This window comes from Macrobrachium rosenbergii, chromosome 44 (assembly GCF_040412425.1).
Source record: "Macrobrachium rosenbergii isolate ZJJX-2024 chromosome 44, ASM4041242v1, whole genome shotgun sequence".
NCBI classification, from domain to species: domain Eukaryota; kingdom Metazoa; phylum Arthropoda; class Malacostraca; order Decapoda; family Palaemonidae; genus Macrobrachium; species Macrobrachium rosenbergii.
The window spans coordinates 23,185,675-23,210,503 of NC_089784.1; the positions used below are offsets into that span (position 1 = coordinate 23,185,675).

The 24,829-nt window shown below is 36.1% G+C and overlaps 2 protein-coding genes across 2 annotated transcripts; one reads left to right on the forward strand and one right to left on the reverse strand.

Moving 5' to 3' along the window:
• On the reverse strand, positions 1 to 12,500 carry LOC136829409 (box C/D snoRNA protein 1). Its single transcript, XM_067087933.1, has 3 exons — positions 12,154 to 12,500; positions 8,280 to 8,501; positions 1 to 4,834 (listed from the first exon to the last, which is right to left on the reverse strand). Exons 1-3 carry the CDS (start codon positions 12,381 to 12,383, stop codon positions 4,420 to 4,422), a joined length of 867 nt encoding a protein of 288 aa, XP_066944034.1. The 5' UTR covers positions 12,384 to 12,500; the 3' UTR covers positions 1 to 4,419.
• An 871-nt stretch (positions 12,501 to 13,371) lies between these two features.
• LOC136829408 (myogenesis-regulating glycosidase-like) lies at positions 13,372 to 22,269 on the forward strand. The gene is made up of 13 exons (XM_067087932.1): positions 13,372 to 13,515; positions 13,954 to 14,100; positions 15,170 to 15,362; positions 15,916 to 16,075; positions 16,562 to 16,726; positions 17,084 to 17,257; positions 18,126 to 18,221; positions 18,679 to 18,774; positions 19,210 to 19,439; positions 20,176 to 20,333; positions 21,137 to 21,291; positions 21,654 to 21,810; positions 22,015 to 22,269. Exons 1-13 carry the CDS (start codon positions 13,506 to 13,508, stop codon positions 22,206 to 22,208), a joined length of 1,935 nt encoding a protein of 644 aa, XP_066944033.1. The 5' UTR covers positions 13,372 to 13,505; the 3' UTR covers positions 22,209 to 22,269.
• Positions 22,270 to 24,829: the final 2,560 nt, after the last annotated feature.

Consider the following 24,829-nt stretch of genomic DNA (forward strand, 5'->3'; position numbering starts at 1 on the left):
TTACAATATTGTAGCATTTATTTACAAAAATATACATTACTGTATTTAAATCTGAAGTATAAATGAGAACAGTGATAAGAAATAGTAGTAATGTGATGGAGATGCTGGCTAGAAGGAAGCAAGATATAAGGGACCTGCCATAACAACCAGTATGATACAAAGAAACTTAAACTGGTGGAATGGAAGCAAGAGAAGATCAAATGGACTGGACACAGTGGTCAAAGATGAAATGGCAGAAGATAAGATCAAAGTGAGACAAAAAATGTAACATAATGAAGCTTAAAATTATCTTAAGAAAGAAGGTACTGCAAGTATTCTTCATATAATACCATAATAGGAAAATCAGAAGTAAAAAATTTATGATTTTTGGAGATGTTATCAAAGGCAATAACAGAAGTGTCACAGAAAGAGGAGATACTGCTATCTGGTTCTGAGAATGTCATGGGAAGATATACAATGTCAAAGATTCCAGTTGCTAAGCACTGAACTTTATGACAGAAAATCATATTATTCATACAAACCAATCACTTGCATATTTTCCCTCATTCATGGTCTTGAATGCTATACGCACAGCCTTTTGTCTAACTGACAAGAGGAGGTAATTTATGTTGCAGGTATCACCTGGAACCACAAATATGTGACACACTTCATATCTCTGGTTAAGAAATGAAGCTCCAAGACTCATGGCAGCTAGGAGAAGCATTATTGATGGGTTTGAATAAAAAAAAAAAGATGATTTTTCCTATAAAATTTAATTTGTTTTATTATAACCCATGAGCCATAGACTATTCTCGTTTAAGCTAACTGAAAATTTCAAATATATGCAGAACACTGCAAAATAAGGGTTAAGGGATTAGCTTACACCAACTTTGCAATTTATTTACCCTATACCATGTAAAAACATAACTGGTGTAAATAAAAATAAAACCAACTCAGTACATTTCACTTACCTTAAATCAATGAATGTCTGAGTGAAAAGTTCATAGCCTAGGTGATACACCAATGAAACAGTTCAATATATTCCTCACATACATAAATTATTTTTGTCTGTACGCTCTTGCTCACAAATGAGTGGTGAAGCCTTTTTACAACAAACTTATTTTTGGAAGAGACTGAGTTTTCCTCAAGTACAGCATACAATGCCATAAGAAGGTCTATGACAGAGTTCTTCCAACAATCAAAAGATGGTATGTATGAGTTGTGAGATCAGATGATGACTGGCAAGCCACAAAAGTACTTTTCAAATAATTTGAATTGGTGAGTGTCTGTGGGACTGACTACCAGGCAGCTACCAACGATGTGCCTCAGGGAATGAAGGAAAAAAAGCACTCAAGTCGGCCATATTTTAGGCAAAAGGTTAAACGGTCATGATTGATAATGTCTCTTGCAGGAAGTTTAAGACAGGTGAGCAGCTATCATTACAGTCACTGTTAAATCTGGATTTTGGAGCTATGATTCTCTTTAGGGTCCATAGTGCAGGCAGAACTGCTACTGATCTTCATATGCAAAGAGGGATCACAGTTAACTAATCCTTGTCGTCACTGTTGTCATCCCTATCAAAACCTTAACAATGGGTGCAGTCCTTGCTGCTTTGTGCAGTCTGACTAGAAGCCATAAACTATGAGTGTCTCCAGTGGTCACTGCTGGATGCCTGACTCTTCTTTTACCTGAAGGTACAACCTCTGATGAAGACAAATGTTGACAGGCATTTCAATACTTATGGCTCTCACAAAGCAGCTGGTTATGGATTCTCTGCACTGTATTATAACTGTAGTTGGACTATCAATCAAGGGATTCCATTGAACCTGGATGCTGCATCATCAGTCACAGTTACAGTCACTAAAATAAAATCAGTCATTATTGGAGGTGCAGTCGAGTGGTGTCACTGCAATTAGGGATCAATGGGAGAAGAAAGGTCACTGCTGCTGGGATACTCCAGCTGTACAGGTGGTAGACAGAGTAGGTTCTAAGTGGGCAGGTCAGTAAGAATGCACAATGGGCGAGGCAAGTAAGGAATAGTCATGCCAGGCAGTGAGCCAACCAGTTACTGGCAGAGCATGTTACGAGTAGGTAGAGGGAAAAAGAAGCTGCAAGGGAGAAAGCAGTAAAGAGCAGTCATAGTGGCTAGGCTGCAACTGGCACTGGACCAATCTGGCACATCACCTAAAGACTGACACTTCTTCACTGCTAAAAGGTGACTCTGTAGCTGACAATAATGAAGCAATAACTGGAATATCACTGATAATGCTAAGAAGCATAATTCTCTGAAAAACATACTGTTATTGCTTTGTTAGCTTTCACTACAACGATGGCAAACCAGAAGAGCACAACAGCAATGGTAGTACTAAGGTGCAAAAATTACAAGTTGATCCCTTATTTATGGTTAAACAAAAGAAAAATGGATAAAAAGAATGATGAATTATCCAATAAATAATGAAATTCAAAAACTGTTAAACTCTGGAAAATGACAAATTATAAATCAATTTGTATTTTTCATGACTAACAAACCTTTGGTCATAACGTATGGGAAAAATTCTCTAGTGTCAGCTGAAGTCTGGTTAAAAAAAAGTTACAAGGAATGGTGGCATTGAGAGATGGCCAAGATGGCGGTGAGAAGGAGGAGGAGCCGACCTCCCATACCTCCATCTTGGAAGCATCATGTCAGTTTTCTCTAGTTCAGGTAAAATATGAGGGGTTGGCTTGAGGTGGGTAGTTTACGTTAAGACCTCAGGTTTGTTAGTTATGAAAAATACAAGCTTATTCAAAATTGCCATTTGTTCATATACAGAACAAACATTTGGTCTTAACATAAGGGATACTTACTCCTGGAGAGAGGATAGACCAAAGAGGGACATAGGAAGGAATCATATGCCTCTGAAGTGTATAGTAAAATGTTACTTGCCAGCCAGACATCTGGGTTAAGAGACAATGTGGAACTCCTGTTACACTGTGTCTTGTAGTGAAATAAAGAACTTTAACTGTTGGAGACAACAAAACTTCCTTAGCCACCAGCCTTGTTTGTCGTCATTTCCTCTCTCCCCTTGTAAGAGAGAGGAAGAAAAAAAGTTTTATTGTGTATGAACAATCAAGTAAAACTAATGGAAAGGAGCTCTACACTCACCTGTATCTGACCGGTTCCAGTGCATGATGGATAATTTCTCTCCACTGCCTGCCAGTAGAGGAGAAAAAAGAAAGAGAGAGGAAGAAGACCAGTAAATCATTTACTCTCACTTTCAAAACCAACATCTGAGGTAAGATACAAACTGTCCCGCTTGGGGCACTGGATGAGCTACACAGCTTGTCGAGCAGCCACCACTGGACCCATGGAAAACGTGTCCAAGGACCTGTGGGCAATGTCCCACAGATAGAAGGATGTGAAGGTGGTTTGGCGTAGCTGAGTACCAGCCTTTAAGATCCTTTGAACCGACAGGTTCTTTTTGAACGCAATGGAAGGGCCTAGACAACTAATATCATGCGCTCTTGCACATGCTGAATTGTCTTCTGGATTTGAAGAAGTAGAATAGACTTGTTTATTTACTTCTCGAAGCCAAAAGGAGACAGTATTCTTGGACACTTCTTTCTTGATCCGGCCTGTACAGTACTAACAAAAGTCTTCGACAACCCAGTCTGAGGTGTGAAGTCCTTTTTAGGTAGTTACACAATGCCCTAACTGGACATAATAGTAACTCATTGGGCTCATTACCAACAAAATCTGCAGGCAAAGGGATGGAGAAAGACTTGAATCTGTCGTTGTGAACAAAGGGATTTTGAGTCTTAGCCACAAATTCCTGGAAAAAGATAGTCCATCTTGAGGAGTTAAATTTCTGTCTGAAGCTCTTAAGGGTTCATATGGACTACACGTGAGACTGCTAAGTACCAGTGTTAGGTCCCAATTTGGAGGTTTAAGATCTCTCAGGGAACAAGACTGTTCGAAACTCTTGAGAAGCATAGATATCTCCCAAAAAGAAGATAGATTCACGTCTCTCAGGCGTAGAACCAAACCTAGGGCAGCCCTGTATCCCTTGACTGCTGATACTGAAAGAGCAATCCTGCAGGAAAAAGCTGGGGAAAACTTGGACAAAGCTGTCAACAGCATTACATACTCTTCAATACACTGTAGTGTACAGTATGAGGTATATAGACAAATGACTGAGTCTAGGGGGTTTCAAGAACATAAATGTGGGCAAATATATGATTCATTGGACCTGATGATACAAACAGTATTTAAGAAATGAAGACAGATTGCATGGGAATTCAGTTTGAATGTACACAAGAAAGATGAAAGCATAGAAAACTTACTCTACATACAACCTCAAATAGGGAAAGGATGACACAAAAACATTATTAATGATGATTATGTTGATGATGAGGAATGCTGCTTCCTTCTAAATATGCATTAAGAATGAGAAAGAGTCATATTCAGAAATATCCTAAACTTTCATCTTCTTCCTCTTCTTTTTGCTCTTTTTCACAAAACAGGTCATCATGATCATCAGCTTCATATTCAAGGTAAGAGTGAATGTGATCTCGAAGAACAACATAAAATACAGGATACTCAATGACAGTTTTATTTGCCAGGTTCAAACGAAGACTCTTTTTCACAAAGACTTCCTCAAAGGCAGGCACAGATCCTTTCTCATTAGTTTGCATAAGGACAGCGACTTTCCCATATGACGCTGACTGATAATAAGCTAATTTTTCAGATTCTTCTGGACTCAAACTGTCATTTGGCTCTAAGTACTTAGAAAGAAGCTTGACAATAACGGTGTTTTCATCTACATTTCTGTCAACAAATGTTACATCTGCCTGATGAAAAATCCATTTCACATGCCATCTGTAAAAGGAGAAAATTGATAATTACAATTTAGGATTCTATTCTGATTTACTAGTACTTATGGTTATCTGGCATCAATGGTCATTGATACCATTTGATACTACATCCAAAAAGACTAGCGTTAGTAGATAGGAATGGAATATAAAATTTAGACCAAAGGCCAAGCACTGGGACCTATGAGGTCATATGGTGCTAAAAGGGGAAATTTAGAGTAAAAAGGTTTTAAAGATGTAACATTAAGAAAACCTTGCTGTTACAATTTGAAACAAATGTTACGAAAGGGTGAAAAGTATGATGAAAGAAAAGGAATATGGACTGAGTTACAGTAAAAGGAATGAAAGGGTTGCAGCTAGGGGCCAAAGGGACACTGCAAAGAACATTAAATAATGCCTAAAGTGCACCATGTGAGGTGCAGTGATGGCATCCTACAGGGAACATTAGTAGATGGCTAATTATCATCTTCACTTTGAATCCTAAAATCAGTGGACCCTACATATCCAATCCAGGTTGTTTTTAGCTCTCCCAAAGTACAAGTTGCTTCCTTACACTGCACATCTAGCTCAGTCTACTAAAATCCAATCTTCTATATATCCTGGAGATCAAAAGTATTGTATTTCTACATTATCTTTTGAATACCTAACCCAACTACAACTATTTTTGAAAATTATCAACCTTACATAATACCGAGTGAGTTAAAAAATCTTTCAGATTTTACTTGCCTCCACATTTATCTTGGACAGCATTACAGACAAATATACCCACATTCTTATTGCAGTTATTAATGTAAAATATTTTGCGACACTTCCACAGAATTTTATCATAAAGATACAATAAGTAATCTGTAGATAGAGTTACACCAGTGGAGGACTGATACACTGCTCATTAACATCACCAGCACTTTTCAGCAATTTCATACTCTATAAATCTGATACAATGTGCCAATAATCAATCAAACTCAAAATTCCTTAGTATCAACCTCTTTTGATAGCTTCTGGCATAGAAATTAAGCAAAAAGAAGGGTCCTGTGATTTCCAATCAATTTCAAGCATATTCAAGACAGATTTGGCACATTCTGAAGTGCTCAGATGACATTATTTTTCAGATCTGATAATGTGATCAGTAAATTCTTAATGTTTCCTCAGCATTCAAATATAATTGTTCCTCATACAGATAACCATCACTTATTTGTTAAAAATACCACAACAGGATAGGCAGCTTCTCAAGTGCAAAAGTCAGTTTCAGTTTTGAAAGATGTTAACAAAATACAGTACTTACATCAACATCCCTCCAGGCTTTATAACAATTAGCCTATAAGACAAAAATAAGACAGAATACCTTGCAATGACACATTTGTGATGCACGGCAATAATGACTTAGTTTAGTGGAATGTAGTTATTAAAAAACAAAATGAACTTTTTCAGTCGACCCTCATTACCTTTACATAGCCTATTTATGCATCTGTGCAAATCCCAGACACTCCACTAAAAGAAGAAAAGAACCAATCAACTTTAATAGTTAACATCAGTGTATCTGGTTCCCTCAGGTTCTCTGGTGGCAAACTGGATCACTTGCTAAGTAGCATGAACCAATGTTGATAGCACACAGGGGTTACAGAAAGGGCACCCTGAGTAAAATTATTTTTTAATAACAATACGTGTTTCTATGCAAACCCATCACTTTTACATAGTAAGAGTGGCCAACTTAGATGGGAAGGAACTCAGCTACAGTTCAAAGGCAGGCATAAAGGAATATAATGGAACCAAGGCAAGCTTCCTGGGGAAACATATGAATGATATCTAAAAAGCTCTGAGGATTAACAAGGTATCATGAGTTCAACAGTCATCGTGTTAGTAAAACAATCAAACTTCCTAACACAAGGGGCAGATCCCAAGAAGACAGCTTAACTGATCTAGGATGCCCCTATCTCCTCTCAAAATGTTACCACATTCTTCTAAGCTCAGGGGAAATGCTTAAATCCAACTCTTGGAGTTCATAAACTCTGGGTAAGGCTGAACAATATCCATTGACAGCTGAGACAGACACAGTCTCCTGCTTGTAAAGAAAAAGCACCTAGTTTGGTATAATGAGAATATTAGCTTGGATATAATCCTGGCTCCTTTCATTTGACTGGCACAACCCTGTAATAGATGCTTGTCCTGGGTTAGCAATGATCTAAGACACCTCCAACAAAAGTCCTTCTACAATGAGGCTCACTTACTACCTTCCAAGCATGAAAACTTAACAAGTCATGAAGATGAAATCACACATAATGGGGTACAGGAGCTTCTCCCGCCTGAAATGGATACTTGGGATATCTATCAAGAGGGTGAGAAGATCTTGGACCAATTTCTGTTGAGGCCTGAGAGATCATTCAATGATTTCCAATTCCTGTCCCTAAAGAACTGGTGACACTGAAATATGGGAAGGCGCAGACATTTACACTGCTCCAGCTGTGCATCACAGTTCCTGTCTTCCATGCTGTGGAAGACAATAGGTCAAGAGGAATCTTTCAATGATTCCACATGACTCTGCAGATTTTCAGATGTAAAAACCTTTTGGCAGAGAGGACTTGTTTCATTCTGCTGTGGGAGTTCATCATGAATTTTAAATTCCATAGATAAATCTTGCTACTAACTGAACATTGTTATCCTCTGCCCACAAGATCTCTGTCTCTAGCTGACATAAGCTCTCTGATCCTTGACCCTTCAAATAGGCAACAGCTGTCAAGTTGTCCAACAAATTCCCACAGCACAAGACATGAGGAACAAACACTTGTAATCCCAAGGAGACTACTTGGGCTTCAACAAATTTAGGTGAAGACCATTTTCTTGCTAAGAACAAATGCCAAAGGCCTTCCAGCCTAGCAGATATGCCTTTACTTGTCTCCACAACCCTCAATAATACAATAACTGCACGGTAAAATGACCAATAGTAAAATGATACAAAACAATGAAAAATACATACTACTACTAACTACACTGTAAACAAAAACAGGGCAAAAGGAGCCTGGATAAAACTGTAAGCAGTAAACAGGGTGACAGACACAATATGTGATCCAGTTGGCCACTAGGGAACTAAAGGAAACCAGGAAAACTGGCACCATCTACCACTGGGAATGGTTATTCTTCTTGTTATAAGGGAACTGGGATTTGCACAGACACATGAATAGCCTATGTAAAAGTAATGGTTTATGTGGAAGCAAATTTCTGTTTTGTGTCATCAACCAAACATTCCTATTAGCTCCAAACACATGAACAGCCTATGTAAAAGTAATGGTTTTTGTGGAAGCAAATTTCTGTTTTGTCATCAACCAAACATTCCTATTAGCACCAATTTTTGTGGGATTTATATTTCCAATAATAGTCAGAAAATATTTAAATCAAAATTTAAATTATTGTCTACCTCTACCCTTGAAACCAAAGTAAGAACAATACAAACACAATACCTTATTATGCCTTCTTTAAAGTAATAACGTGTCGAATTTTCTTGATGTGCAACAAAATGGCTTGGCATAAACTTCAAAAGGGTTCCTCGATTCCATGCTTCACTCTTCAGACGCTGCAAAAAATGAGGCAATGACTGTCTTTCACCATGCCTCACCATGATATGACGTCTCAATGGGTGACGATGATTGTCATCCAATTTGTGGTCAATCTCTTCAAGGAATCTATGAACACAGTTGAGAATAATAAGTTTTAGGGTTTTATGTAAAGCACAGTTATTGAAAAACCCTAAAAATTAACATTAAAATAATAAAAAGTTTCCCACTACCTTAAATCTTTTTCGAAAATACTCAACTTGTTTTTATGCAAAGGAATTTTTAAGCAAGTTCAGTACTGGCTACTTTTAATTTGATTTAAGCATAATCCAATCTTGGCTTTCTTCTACCCAATATCCCCACTTCCCAATTTGCTTACAGACTTTGTTATTTATCATCCTGCAAGGAATGTTCATTGAAGCTAATAACCTGCTACCAGCATTATAGTTAGGGTTTCATAGAGACCTTAGTGCTTGTGATGCTCTCATCAATATCTATCGTCTTGCAGAGTGCTCCTGATGAGGGTGCAGAGGCATGTATAATTGATCTAGAAGATCTTGAAGGAATCTTACCAACATTGTTTCTTTGCAGTTTTTTTATACAAAGTAATGTGTATATGTGATCAGTGAAACGTCCTTCTTGACTAATAACAAGTAAGTGATTTAAAATGTCAAATACCTGTGTAGTCTTTCCAACAGTACTTGTTAAATATAACATTTCTGACCATTGTCCACAGTCTCAAACAGTAGTGGGAAACCATAGTTATAGGGTCAGGCTAAGTTTGATAGAGGTGAGCGACTGGCTAGGGCAACCCATTCTTTCTTTCTTTCTTCAAATCTTCATCTGAAAACCCTTATGGACAGAGTCAACAGATTATAAACTCATGGGGGTTTTAAAGAAATCAGCCTGCAGAGTGAGAGAGAGAGAGAGACAAGTTATAGGAAAAGTGACAAATAAACAGTTATGAGGTAACAGAAAATAAAACCTGTACACCTGAAATTCAGGAGACATCAGCAGAGAGCAGAAATTAATTTGCTCCTTGCTTAAATGTTTGGAGATCAGAGGAGTCCATAACTGCACTAAGGCAAACTATTTCCACACTTTAGTGGTAGCTAGAACAAAACTCCTATAAAACTGAGTACAGTAGTGATTTCAAACCTAATGCTAGAAAATTTCACACTATTTGCAGCATCAACCTTCCTAGTGGTGCGAGCAAAAACAGTTAGGCTAAGTCAGGTAAAGAAGACTGCAGAGGATGTTTGTTGTTGTAGTACGTTTTGGTGTAAGAACCATAATGAACTCACTTTATGTCTATGCCAAAAGTCAGCATTAAGAATTGGCAAAATAAACTTGACTGGTGACATAACGCTATCCAAGAGTTTGAGATAAGAGTCAGCACCAAAAGAACACACTGGAGAACAATACTCAAAACAAGAGAAGAAAAGACTTTCTAAAAAACTTTCTAAAATATTTTTGCAAAATAAAACTTTTTGAGAAACAGGAAACAATATTATATATATATGCCTCTCAAGAGTCAGTTTCTTATCAAAAGTTGCACACCTGAGATCATAAAAGAGTCACTGACATTTAGAACTGTACCAGTTAAATGTAAATCAAGACACAAAGGCAGAATTGTTCTGGATCGATTAACAAACATACCTAGACTTTTAAGCTTCATGCTCCAAAGCCTACTCCACTTATGAATACGTGCTAGTTTTTTATTCAAGGATTCTGCAATCACAGACCTAAGGCACAGAGACGGAACAGTAGCTAGAAGAGTAGCATCATTGGCTCATGCAATCAGTTTGTTCTTCACACCTTACCACATGTCACTAGTATAGATAATGAGTAGCAAAGGCCCCAGAACAATACCTTGAGGGACACCTGAAATGACATCACACTCTCACACAGCCTATAATGATGTTTATGGGGTCATTTTGAAACATAATATTGTTATCCTATTGCTGTATGTTCGATAATGATGTGCAACATTAATAAAAAAAAAAGTTAAAATAAGTTGAAGTTAGACTATAATTTTTTGCAGATGACATTTGCAGTCATTATAATCTCGAGGGTTAACATTAGCATGGATCTATATGATGTCACCAGACACTCAAGGGGTTTATAAGGTAAGATTTCAGGTTAGGTTGGAAAGTGTGGCTAGGATACCCTAGCTGACTGGGATTGAGTGGAAACCAAGGACCAAGCCTATGTTGAAATAGTATCAGAAAAGTTTGCAGGACGACTAGAAAGTGTCTTCTAGAGACAAAATATATAAATGATCATAAATCATTGATTGCTGTTGTAGATAATGGTGCAGTGGTTGGCCTAGGGACCTGCTACCTATGTTAGCAGTATAGGTAAAACTGAAGAGTACTACCATGGCCTGGTTCCTGCCAGTCGACAACAAGTAGGCTTATATTTACTGCCTTTTGTTCATGATTTAGTTTATGTCTTTTATTTGTGTTCATGATATTTAACGTCTTTTGTTTATGTTTCTTCCCAATTGGCTGGTGCTAAACACGGCACCTCATCAATGCATTAACTGGTAGAGTAGAAGTAAGCAACATCTCAGCATGGGGTATTACTTTGGAAATTGATTTGTCCTATAGTATTTTGGTTGCTTATCAAGAATTTACCATTATTTTTTGTCGGTCAAATGTAATTACCCTGTAATTAACCTCAGAATTTGTATCCTGGCCATCCTGGAATGCTATCATCAAGAATTTACATGTTTTTTGTCGTGTGTATAGGGGAGCTTTTGGTAAAAATTGGAGTTTCCTTCACTGGGAGGTCTAGGGGGCTCTGCCCTCGACAAAGTAATATGGCCTGCTAGGTTAGGTTAGGTTAGCATAGTTCCTTTTATAATAGGTTTCCTTAGCCAATCCTTAAACATATGGCTACCTAATGACGTGCATGTGCAGACACATTCCATAACAACATGGCAGTCCAGCCTTTCCCCAAACGCTTTCCCCACCCAAAATCCCATGTTCTCAAAGGGTCCCCAAACATGCTGGGAAGCTATGAGGTTAATAATAATTGGCCAACAACAAACACCACCACCTCCTTCATCAGCAACACTAAAAGTGTAGGAAAAATCAATTTCCAAGATAATAGTCCGTGCAGAGCTGTTGCTTAGATTTACCACTGGTAGTTACCGAGTGAGAGAGGGTAGCAGTAGTCTTCAGTTTTACCACAGTATATTAAAAGAAGATATTAGAAAGGTTGGCTTATAACTATAGACAAACCATATGAAGATATTCGATACACTGACTATTCATGCTCTGTTGGCTATATAACTTCCTTTAGAAGAATTTAGACAAACCATATGAAGATATTCGATGCACTGTATCTGATTACATGCTTAAAATACGGCAAAATTGTAAACCCCCTAAAAATACCAACCTCAACTCCATGTTTACCAGGAGCTGGAGGAGAGTGTGGGGGCTTGTCATTGCCTAACCTACGTTAGTAAGTCGTGTAGTCTTCAAAGCTTACGGACACAAATAAATTTACCGCTTCGACAGACAAAATATGACTTTAAATTCTTGTAAAGCAAGTAAAATAACATAGAAAAACGCCAATTGCCACAGTCTAGCTCACCGCCTAGCCGGCTTAAATTACCAAAATTAGGTCTAATTCAACTCCATCCGGGAGCTGGACTGTCATTGCCTAACCTAAGTTAGTAGGCTATAAGCTAGGCCTAGCCTAATTTTATGGTACCGGTAGCCTAGACTACATCAAGCCAAGCTCCTACTGAAGGAACTTTGGCAGGACTGACCTGTAATCACTGAGTAAAGTGAGGTTGTCCATATCCTCCTTGTGAACCATTGCAGTTTTACTTCGCTTCCCGTCACAATTTGCATCGTTCTTGTGGGTTTTGACACAGGACAGGGAACACGTCTTCGCACTGCAAGCTGGGCAAGTGTACTTGGCTGGATTGCTCACACATACACCGCAAATACCGAGTCTTGAGCTCACACACTGTTCACCTTTCACTGTAGATGCCATTATCTTAATTAACGTTTCAGGAATTTATACAGTAGGTCAGTAACTGCTCTTGAACTTCTTCCACATGTCAACGAGTTACAGGAATAGTAGTAAACGTAATGCTCCAACTATGTAACGGCTCGTGACTGCTAATTTATTTGTGCTTGGAATTACAGTGTCCCGGTCCACAAAGAACTTCCTTCAATTTTGAAAGCAGTTTTTATTTTGTTAATTGCTACTCCTAAGCCTGTTGTTTTAGCCAAGGTCTTTATTCTTTCAATATCTTTCAGATCTTCAACGCCATCAGTGCCGTAAGTCATCTTTATAATGGCATACTACTTTTGTCTTCGTTTGAATCGTTATGCATTCATAAAATGTTTCATTCTGTATTCTAGTTTTAGTGTGTATTGTGTATCGTCCAGAACCAACTTGTTTTATTCACTTCGGCTCTGTCAAAGTCTAACCACCACAGCAAAGCAATTAAATCATATACAATAGAATGAAATGATAATCTGACCATTTTCTTCCTAAAAGAAAATATAATGGAGTTACTTGAAATTTTTGTATTTATGTCTGTCCAAGGTTTCTAGCACTCATATTTTAGGAAAAATTAACGTTTGCGAGCAACAAAGAAACGATTAGTAATCCAACGCAATAAGACCTGAAGGACAAGAGTGAAGATATACAATAATAATGATATATTTAGTGAAGGAGAATTACATTTGTCGCCTTGATGTGTTGTTAATTCCTTGACTAAGTATGCAGGTGTGATTGTTTTTTCTCTTTAAACATTGAAGTATAAAAACTTGGAAACTATAAGCTACTCGACAAACCGTCTCCCCACCCACCCAAAAAAAAAGAAAGTGAGACAGAAAATCGACCCACGGTTGGACCAAATTATATGCGTAAATCCCTGAATTCAAAGTAAAAAAAATTTAAGTCCTCTGCTATTTTATCAGCAAATTATTCTCAAACTGTTTCATATCGATTCAGCAGACGATACTATATTTAGTGGTTCGAGGAGAAAAATTCATGGGAAGAATGGGCAAAAACTGATAATTTCGAGAACGGAGCGGCTGTTCGTAACTGAAAACTTTTCATACCTACACAGATTGCCTTGTCATATATCACTGAGCAGCCATCATGCAGTCAGGTAAGATGCTTGTTTTAAAAGCAGTATGTTCCATTTCAGACATCCACATATTTATGTTGAAAGTGATGTTATATGTGGCAGCACCAAATGATCTTAAGGTTCCCCTGCTTCCAGCAAAATTTTAACTAAATAGATAGATAAAGCATGAGTTTCCCATTACATGCTAGCAGTTTTCGAATATTTTACGAATTCTAAGCGCCATTTCTTTTAAAGAATTTACCTTCAAATGGAGCATTAGTTTAATAAAAAAAATATAAGAGTTTCCAAAAGCTAGAATCAGCTCTTTAATATAATACATTTTACAAGGTATAGAAGTCCCTAGTATACTGTGCAAAGTGATCAAGCGGGCTGAAAAACAAGTCCGTAAAATGTACCTTTCCTTCATGTTGTAATGACAAAAACTACAAATATGGTTTAAGGGTTTTTTCTTTCCCTTAGGTCCGATAAGATTTTTATTCCTTGGGATATCATTGAATATCCTGTTTTTTGCAAGATGTTTAGATTCGCAGTCTCTGTCTACAAAAGGTTTTCACAGTGACCTCGAGATCGTCAAAGAACGCGCACTTAGGATCACGCACAGTAATGGTAAGCTCCAAGAGTTCTTTGGTGACTTAGGTAGAAAATTTCCGAGACAGTTACATACATACTTAAAATATAGTTTTTGAATCCTTTTAATGACGAACACCTACACATACACACACACACATATATATATATATATATATATATATATATATATATATATATATATATATATATATATATATATATATATATATATATATATATATATATATATATATATATATATATATATATATATATATTATATATATTATATATATAAATACATACATACATAAATATTTATATATGCATATATATATATATATATGTGTGTGTGTGTGTGTGTGTGTGTGTGTGTGTGTAAATGCTATAGCTGCTCAAAGGGAGGCAATAGAGGTAAAGTTGGTTGGTTTCAGATTGGCTGGCCTAATGACAGCACGGGCCAATTGCTTTCGGGCAGGGCACCAGTCCGTACTTATGATAAGGTGTTATAATTTAGGAGAATTAATGAGCTAAAGAATAGATTAGTTTTATAACAGCTAACATTAATGTAACATTTTCCGCAGGAATATATTAGTGTTAATATTTCGAGAGATAAGACATGAGGTTTTCTTCAACATCTTAATTCGCTTTTCAGTTGCTATCGTGTAAGCCAAGCATCTGGTTATCAGTTAAAAATTTGATTAAAAATTGATGTCATTGGTAACGATAGTTAGTCATTCAGATGTAAATTATCAAGAATATATATATATATATATATATATATATATATATATATATATATATATATATATATATATATATATATATATATATATATATACATATGCATATGTATATATGCATATATATACATATGTATATATACAAAATATATATAAATATGTATATTAGGTTGGATAATAAATTTCTTTTTCGAATATCTATGAATTCCTGAAATTCAAAGAAAAGTAAATCAAAACCTTGTTTCTCAAAATATTATCCGATTTTTTCAAAAGATTTCTTTCATGCTAGATACACTCCACGCACCGAGTACAAGCATTTGAGGAAACTAAGTCATTTCACCTATCTTCGCAACCTTCCCCAGGCCAGGTAAACATCGACTGGGGTCTCACTCTACCGGAAGGGGCAGAAGGAGTGAACTGCACCGAAGGAAACTTCTGCTTAGACTTCGATGTTGCTAAGGTAGTGATCACACAAGAGGACCATTGCCAAAAGGTCTCTTGGACTGCAAGGAATCTCACTGAACTGAAGGACTGTGTTCTTCTGGAAGGTCATTGGTAAGGTCGATATCTGGGGTGCGTACATATGTTTGTAGGTATAGCATTCTGCCTGCATTCTCACGCAATTATTTGTATCATGCCTTGTTTGAATGGTTCATGGAAAACAGTAGACTTCATGATATTATTATTATTATTATTATTATTATTATTATTATTATTATTATTATTATTATTATTATTATTATTATTATTATTATTATTCAGAATATGAACCCTATTCATATAGATCAAGCTCACTAGGGCCATCCAAACAAAGTGTTCACTTGAAAGAAGCAATAGAAGGCAACAGGAAACACAAACAGGAGATATCAGTGACTAGAAGAGGAAAAATAAATTAATAAATTAATAAATAAATAGATAAAAATGTATATGAGCAAATTATCAGTTACAAGGGATAATAATAATCTATTTTTATTCTGTTGAGGATATTCCTGTCGATTCCAGGTTCTGTATTTAGAAGTGTATTTGAACGATCTAAAATAAAAAAAAAAATATAACTCAATCTAAAAAGACTGGAAACTTGAGAATTTTTGTACTCTTTAAATCTTAGGTATGGAGGAGGTGAACAAATAACAGAGCCCTGGCCTATTGAGAAAGCTCCCCGTCAGGAAACACCCTTCGTAACAGCCGATATGCTGCAGAGTAGAGATCTGTGGTACGGAGGCGTATCGGAGGCGTATTGGATCTCTTCACAGGGGGCGGCGGTTAGGGTGCGTTTCCTGCGTTTGTCATTCACGTCATTATATAAATCTTCATCCCAGATAGCTTTTGTTTATGACAGCTATATTTTTAACGTCACTCTTATTGTAAACAGCCAGAAAACTCCCTACAACATGAAGAAAAAAATTAAAATTTTCTTGTATACCAGTTTTCCAAGGACATCAAGTCTAAATACGTTATTAACTACGTAAGAGCACTGAAATATGTAGGCAGTTATATATATACAATATATATATACACATATATATATATATATATATATATATATATATATATATATATATATATATATATATATATATATATATATATATATAATTACGAATTCTTAATGGCTGGTCTCTAAAACATTCCGTCATTCCTGACACGCGTTCACATTTGAAATGTAGAGTGAGTTTCACCTAGATTTTATAAAAATGAGGATGTGCCGTTCAACTTCGGCTTATTTAAACAGCTGTTACTTTCCCCCGGCACAGGTTGAGGAAGGGATTCCGCTCTTCCTGAGTGCGCCAGACAATGACGGAGACGATGTGGCTGATCAACTCTGCCTGAGCAGCCGATTCGAAGAACCTTTCTCGGCTCCTGCTGGTGTTAATCTGACGCTAAATTACTACGTGTGCACCGCGGAGAATGTTAAAGAAGTGAGAGATTTTTATTATTAATTAGATTTAAGGTTTCAGGGTGTTCTTGTTTGCAGCTTATACTTGATGTAAAATTATTTTGGTTTTACTATAGAAATATTTTAACATTTCAACATTTTGGCAAATGTTTTCTGTCAATATAAATAAATGTAGATTTGGTGTGGATTATTTGTTGGGCTATAATATTTAGTATCTAATCTATTCGAGGATCTAGTGTTTAGTTGAACTTGTCCTTGACGCAGCTTCGAGATTTACAAGGAAAATGTGAATAGCCTGAGAAAGTAGGCTACAGCATTTTTATATTGTTAATCAGAACCGTGAAAACAAACAATGTAATATGTATATCTCCTTAAACAGGTTCACCTAGCAACCTACCCAAAATTTTTTTCCAATCCTACTGGGATTCCTGATCTCAGGATGCTTCGAGATCCCATTTGGTCCACCTGGGCTGAGTACCATGCGAGTATCAACGATACTAGTGTCTGGGACTTTGCGATGGCTATCAAGGAAAATGGATTCAACAACAGCCAGGTAAGGATTAGCACAGGGCAGTTCTTGGATATCCAGTTCGGATTCGTGAAACTGAAAGTTACTTTCACTGATGAGGAAATTTCCCAGACTGTTCTTGAAAACGACAGGTCTTCTTTGTCGCAAATTTAGGTTCATGTCATTAACAGATGACACGAAAGTAAAACTTCTGGTTATTAGGAAATATTTGCATTGGCAAAGTAAATTTCAGGTGACGGATAATTTTTTTTCGTATAAAAATCAATTTTCATTGTTAAATTCCATACGGAATTAAGCAAAACGATAGGTTAAAGGTGTTACAAATATTGGCGTTAAAGATATTAGTGCTTGTAAAGATAAGAGACTTCTCGGTAATTTTCTCTCAACAAAAGTTTTGTTTATCATGTCTTCTTCATTTCGGTAAAGAATCACAAATGTTAAAATTTACATCTTTCTGACGCCTGAGGACGGTTAGGAGTCTAAATGTATTAAATGAACAGATGAGAACCTTTCCCAAACAAAGATTTTTAAGGTTACTTTGTTATACAAAGGGAGTAACTGAAATGTAGAGATTGGTCAGTAGTAATGTATCGTATGTGGCCAATGATCAAATCACAATAATATATTTGTGTATATATAAATAACATATATATATATATATATATATATATATATATATATATATATATATATATATATATATATATATATATATATATATATATATATATATGTATATATATATATATGTATATATATATATATATATATATATATATATATATATATATATATTTATATATATATATATATATATATATATATATATATATATATATATATATATATATATATATATATATATATATACATATACACACACACATTTCAGGTAGAAATAGATGACAACTGGGAGACGTGTCACGGCAACGCCGAATGGAACCCGGAGACATTTCCAGACCCAGCACGACTCATTGACGACCTTCACGTGAGTAAATGAAGAAACTGGTCGTTATTTCAAAAATAGAACTTCTTCAGTATCCTTTGGTGGTTTACATCACTTTATTGATGTCCTTTTTAGAGCATCCAATGATAGAGCCATTTAGAACAGAGTTGATAAAGTCCTTCTTAAATCACACAGGGCCTAGACCAAGGGTTATCATGAACATGTTTTTCTTGAAGCTTTTCTTGAACTGTTTTTGGCCACGGCTTGTTAATTCCTGTTATTTCTTTGGTAGCACACGAAAGAGAAAGAGTGGTATTTTAGTATCAGATAAATTCTTATTAAGAGAAAACATCATTTGGCTGAATCACATAGACGGTGCTACTTCTCGCCCCACAAATCATTACCTAAATCGCTTCTTTACAAGATCAGCTCTCTCTCTCTCTCTATCAGTTTCGATTATCATTTGAAAGTCTCGATTATTTCAATATCTCCCGAGCAGAATGAAGGCTTCCGAGTGACTCTTTGGATTCATCCGTTCATTAACGATGATTGTGAATCCTTCAGCTACGCCGATGAGAAGGGATACTTTGTCAAGGTAACAATCGATAAAAGCTAATTATGATTTCAATAACAGCGTGTTTACCTTAGTTTCTGACCTTTGAAAGTCAGTAACTGATAAAAAAATCTATGTCGTGTAGTGTATGGTTCTACTTTGTCCAATAGTACCTCTTCATTTTGATTATTATCGCCATTATATAATATACTTGTATATTTTCCTTTATTTTTACTTGTTAGCTGAGGGCATCGTTACTGTAGTTATTATTATTATTATTATTATTATTAGTATTATTATTATAAGAATCATGTTGACTGAGTAATTTGGTAAGTGCTGGAATGTCGTTACATGATTCTGTTCCTTTACATACATACACACATTCATAAATACCTACACACATACATGCATCATGCAGAAAAAAAGAAAGAAGCAACAAGAAATGAATCTATAAAATCCTTCTGACCTCTTCCAAAGGACGCGCAAGGAGTCACCCAAAAGACCCACTGGTGGCAAGGACTGAGCGCAGGCATCATAGACTTCACGAACCCAGCAGCCGTGACCTGGTGGACCCAGAGACTCGTAGACATCCAGACGTCGACGGGCATCGACTCGTTTAAATTTGACGCTGGAGAATCCTCCTGGTTGCCCAAAGTCTTCACTCTGAACGTTGACGAACGACTCTGGCCTAGTATATACACTAAGTAGTAAGCGTTGGATGCATTTAAAAGCTTTGCTCTGCAACTAGGAATTTTACTGCCTTTGCTGCAATTGTTCATGTCTTAAAGAGAAAGATAGTTTCCTGCATGTTTGTGAAAATAACGTGATGAAGCAAAGTGTCTGGGTAACTATCCTTAAAGCCTATATAAATTTATATTTGAAGTCAACAACACAGTGTCAACGTAAGAAACCATTAACTGATTTTAACTTGTGGTTATTCATCCATGGAACCCTCTGGGTTCGCTAAGAGTCCAAATCATATTCCAAGGAAACATCGTTTTATGGTCCTTGCTAATGACAGAATACTTATTACAGGTGCTGCTTAACAAATGGTCTTTTGACTACGTGCATCGAAAAAATACAGCAATATTATGATGGATCTCATACCTAAAATGACTCTTTTAGAGTTGCTCATGTTTGTCAAGAACTTGTGTAGCAGACTGAGCATTTTTAATCAGTGCAAATCCAATTCCCGGTTGGAAGTTTTATAACCATACGTAAAGTAAATGCTGTGGTCAGCTTTTCATACACATAATAATATAAAGAAACATCTGTCTTTTGCTAAAGATGTTAATTGGATACTGTAAAGATTCCAACAGTTTAAAACAGTTTCAACTACACCCTTCTTCAAGACAGTCGTGGTTTCAACTTTTTGTCATTCCGTGAGATACATAGAAATATTCTTATTCTTCGTTTTATGATGATTATAATTACTGTTTCCAGCTATGTTGATGCTGTATCTGAGTTTGGAGGAATGATTGAGACACGTGTAGGACAAGGAACCCAGAGACATCCCATCTTCGTCAGGATGCTGGACAAGGACTCCGTCTGGGATACAGACAATGGACTGAGAACGATGATTCCTTCCTTACTGCACTTTGGTATGAGCTATGCTTCACATCTATATTTTGTGATGAGTTAGGGTTTTGATGTTTCAAGTCTTCGAGAATGTAAAAGCAAATGTTTTCGTGGGAGGTGAAGTATTTGTTAAGAAGAGATAGAGGTGAAGTATTTGTTAAGAAGAGAACGTCATATCTCTATTTGCATTCAGTATGTAAGGACTTCTATACCACATATGTGTATATTAGACATTTTCACATTAACTACCCGAATACAAGAATATATGGCTTATCACAAGTTTAAATCAGTTTATGGTTTCTTGCACTGACATTATGTTGTTGACCTCAAATATTAATTTATATATACAGTTTAAGGAGAGTTACCCAGATACTTTGCTGCGTTATTTAATTTACACAAACATTCAGGAAACTATCTTTCTCTTTAACACATGTCAATGACACTGCAGCGAAGGAAGTAAAATTTGTAGTTCTAGACATGGACTCTGGTCCACTGCAAAGTGAATAAATTCTTCAAAGGGAAATAGTGAATCTGGAAAGAAGTTCTTTAGCATTAACGAAAGCTCGCAGAAAGACATTACCCACTTAGTAGATGTTCCTTTGATTTCAATAGAACTAATTTAGAAATTTTATGGTTAGAGTCAGAGAAACCCAGTTTTTTTATTATTTTGTATCTTTTGAAAGTTTTTTTTTTTTTTGTCTTCCTATAACTTCACTTGGATGTATCTTTTGAAAATACTTAAATGATAGCACTTACTGCTTCTGAATTTGTTACATTTAAACCCAGGACAAGCAATGACCTTTTTCCTATCACTCCTGGGCACTAGGTATCCTCGGGTATCCCTACGTGTTACCAGACATGATTGGAGGCAATGCTTATGGTGTCATGCCAGGAGAGGAACTGTTTGTAAGATGGGCTCAAGCGAATACATTCATGCCTGCGCTTCAGTTTTCCATTCTCCCGTGGGGGTTCAATGAGCAAGTATGTATGGACGGAAAGATTTTAAGTGTTTCTGTGAATATTTGTCAGTATAGGTATGTGAGGTTACCTTGAAATCATGATACGAAAGTCTTTAGACTTGTTATTAGTCAAGGTTTGGTTCTTCTTCATTCAGAACATACTATGATGAAAATAACCCGAACGATGATCAGAGCAGTTCAGTGTAACTATGTTAGAGGAATTTGTCATTGTGATATGATTTAAAATGACTGAAAAATATAATTTTACAATTGAATATTGTTGTAGAATTAATGGCCTGAACCCCATTCTGCAGCACACCATTCCATAACATACAATCGTCAATGGAGATCTCCCTTGGTTGTCGCTTTTTTTTTTATTTGCAGGTAGTTAAAAGGTGCCAGGAAGTAACATCTCTGCATACACAGATAATTCCCCTCATATCCAAACTGGCCCAGGAAGCAATTGAGACTGGAACTCCCATTATGAGGCCTACATGGTGGCTCTGCCCAGAACTGGAGTCTTGTCTCACTGCTGATCAACGTTAGTATCTCCCATATTACAATATCTTCATCACTTCACTATGCTTCGTTCGAATTGATGTATTCTGAATTCTGGAGTTTGTTAGTTTCCTTGGTCAAACTTCTGGCGATATTCACCCACATTTTATTTTTAATTATCTTGCTGCTATTTTCAGGTACCTTTTTCCTTATAAAGCTTACTTTCATTTTATTGTTATTTTGACAGAATTTCTCGTTGGTGATGATTTGCTGTCTGTGCCTGTCGTGTACCAGGGAGCCACAGAGCTAAGCGTAGTGCTGCCCCCTGGAGACTGGAAGCTGGCTGGAACTGAAACCATCTACATGGGTCCAGACACCATTACAGTACAGAACATTACTCTCGACAGCATTGTTTATTTCACGAGAGTTACGAGTCGTTGATTGCAAAATCAGTGGCAGAGGTTAATGCAATGAACTTGTGAAATAAATCTTTAGGTTTGAACTGCTTATTATGGTTCCTTGTGAAAGAAATCTATTGTCAAGATGCAAGGTATTCAAGGAATATCTAAGGATGAATATGACTAAATCTCCCATTTACAACAACAACGACAACAACAACAACAACAACAACAACAATAACAATAATAATAATAATAATAATAATAATAATAATAATAATAATAATAATAATAATAATAATAATAATAATAATAATAGCCTATACGAACTATAAAGGTTACATTCGTTTGTCTGTATGTTCGTTAAACTTGCGTACTTATGAAAATGACATCTTACATACTTATAAACTTGCCATCAAGTTGCAAAACTTAATAGCAGGTACATTTGAAAGGTACTTCATTTGATCACCCTACCTAAAAGTGCTTATTCAGCTACGACCTCTCTGTAATCTCTACTTTATTACTGTGCAGTGTTTTTTTTTATCATTGTTTTTATTTTCGTTTTTGTGGGAGATGATCGCAGAAGCTCCCACGTACAGTGCAACAGCCATTTGCTTCTTCTGCTCCTAAGCCTCATGGAAGTGCATAAAGCCCAGGCTTTGGTGGTTAGGAGGTAAATTTTATAAGTGAATGATCCTGTTGGTTCATTCGAGTCAATCATTATCTTCCTTTCAGGATTTTTGAGTTGTAAATATTCATAAAACGTGTTAGGCTTCAATAAGACGGAACGATTTAGAACATCCACATTCTTTAATTGTTTCATTTCCATCTGCAATTTAAACCATCTATCTCGTCTTATCGAAGTCTAACACGAGTAGTATATATATATATATATATATATATATATATATATATATATATATATATATATATATATATATATATATATATATATATATATAGAAACGGATAATCTCATTTAGAAAACAACCCCATGAACGAATTTGAATTCATATTTTGATACTGCTGTTTATCAAATTACTGGAAAAATTAAGCAACAAACCTTCCATAGCAACTGAAGCAAGATTTCGCGTGAGAAGTCGGCACTTATCATGCTAGGCATCGTCGTATCTTATTTGTACATCTGACAAATTCCATGTTCCCGTAACACAGCTTTCGGAGTAATTACTGGTGCCCATTAAGTTAGTATCTATGACAAACAGAGCCATGGTCACTATAATTGCGAAGGTTATTGTTTCGTACTACGTATATGGCATTCCAATCCAGTGGTTTTATATTATTATAGTTCTGCTTCTCAAGTTATCTAAAGTAGGTATACCTGCAGGAGGCCATTTGAGCTACCGTAGAAGAACTTTGTATCAGAAGACAATGTCCAGAACTGAGCAAAAAGTTCTATTTTTCCCCACATTATCCTTTCCCCAGAGATAAGATAAAAACTTGTTGTTTTCATTACTCAAAGTCAACCTCTTCGCTTCATTCCCCTCATTTCGAAATCAGTGGGAATGGCCAAGATGTCGCATCATTTATCACCAATTCTGGCAACAAGTAAGATGCTCTCCATAATTCTCTCTTTGCGTGAATGTGTGCGTGTGTGTCTGTGTGTGTACGCTTATGATGGGGAACAGAGAGACGGATAAACAGAAGGACAGACAGTTAAACAAAGAGAGAGAGAGGGGAGGGGGCGGGCGCCTGAAATACTCATGCGTTGAAATATAATCTTTACCAAATATAAACAGAGATACACCCGCATTTATAATGCACAAATTACACCAGTTTACATAAATATATGCAGGTACATATCAATAAGCACACACATATTATACAGTATATATTATTTATTTATTTATATACACATATGTATATATGTATATAAAAAATATATACATATATATATATATTTATATTTATTTATTCATTAATTTATATTCATATATTCCTATCGAACGCCAATCCACATGTGGCGTCAACATAATAACCGCGGGTCAACGGCTGAAACAGTTGTCGATAGAAGAGAAAAATGGATAAAAAGGATGAACTATCCAATAAATAATGAAATTCAAAAACGGTTAAACTCTGGAAAATGACAAATTTTAAATCAATTTGTATTTTTCATAACTAACAAACCTTTGGTCTTAACATAAGGGAAACATTCTTTAGCGCCAGCTGGAGTCCGGTTAAAACAAAGTTGCAAGGAATTGGTGGCATCGAGAGATGGCCAAGATGGCGTGTCAGTTTTCTCTAGTTCAGGTAAAATATGAGGGGTTGGCTTGAGGTGGGTAGTATACGTTAAGACTGCAGGGTTGTTAGTCATGAAAAATAGGAACTGATTTTAAATTTGTCATTTGTTCATATACAGAAAAAACCTTTGTTCTTAACATAGGACTTACTCACGGAGACAGGTTAGCGAAAGCCTCAGAACTGGCTGGAGGTTCAGCTCACCGGGCGGAGTCATATGCCTCTGAACTGTACAGTAAAATGTTACTTGTCAGCTAGACATCTGGGTTAAGAGACAATGTGGAACTGCTGTTACAATGTGCCTTGTAGTGAAATGAAGAATTTTTAACCGTCGGAGATAACAAAACTTCGTTAGCCAATGTATCGAACATCTTCATAGTGTTTGTCTATAGTTATAAACCAACAGAG

Excerpts from the sequence above, each read along its gene's own strand:
- LOC136829408 (XM_067087932.1), top strand. Across the intron at positions 16,076-16,561 it reads CACAGGGGGCGGCGGTTAGG|GTTGAGGAAGGGATTCCGCT; the intron begins GTGCGTTTCCTG and ends CCCCCGGCACAG. Across the intron at positions 21,811-22,014 it reads TTGTCTCACTGCTGATCAAC|AATTTCTCGTTGGTGATGAT; the intron begins GTTAGTATCTCC and ends TTATTTTGACAG.
- LOC136829409 (XM_067087933.1), bottom strand. The coding sequence starts at position 12,383 with ATGGCATCTACAGTGAAAGGTGAACAGTGTGTGAGCTCAAGACTCGGT. Across the intron at positions 8,502-12,153 it reads ACTTTACTCAGTGATTACAG|ATTCCTTGAAGAGATTGACC; the intron begins GTCAGTCCTGCC and ends CTGTGTTCATAG. Across the intron at positions 4,835-8,279 it reads TTTAAAGAAGGCATAATAAG|ATGGCATGTGAAATGGATTT; the intron begins GTATTGTGTTTG and ends CTCCTTTTACAG.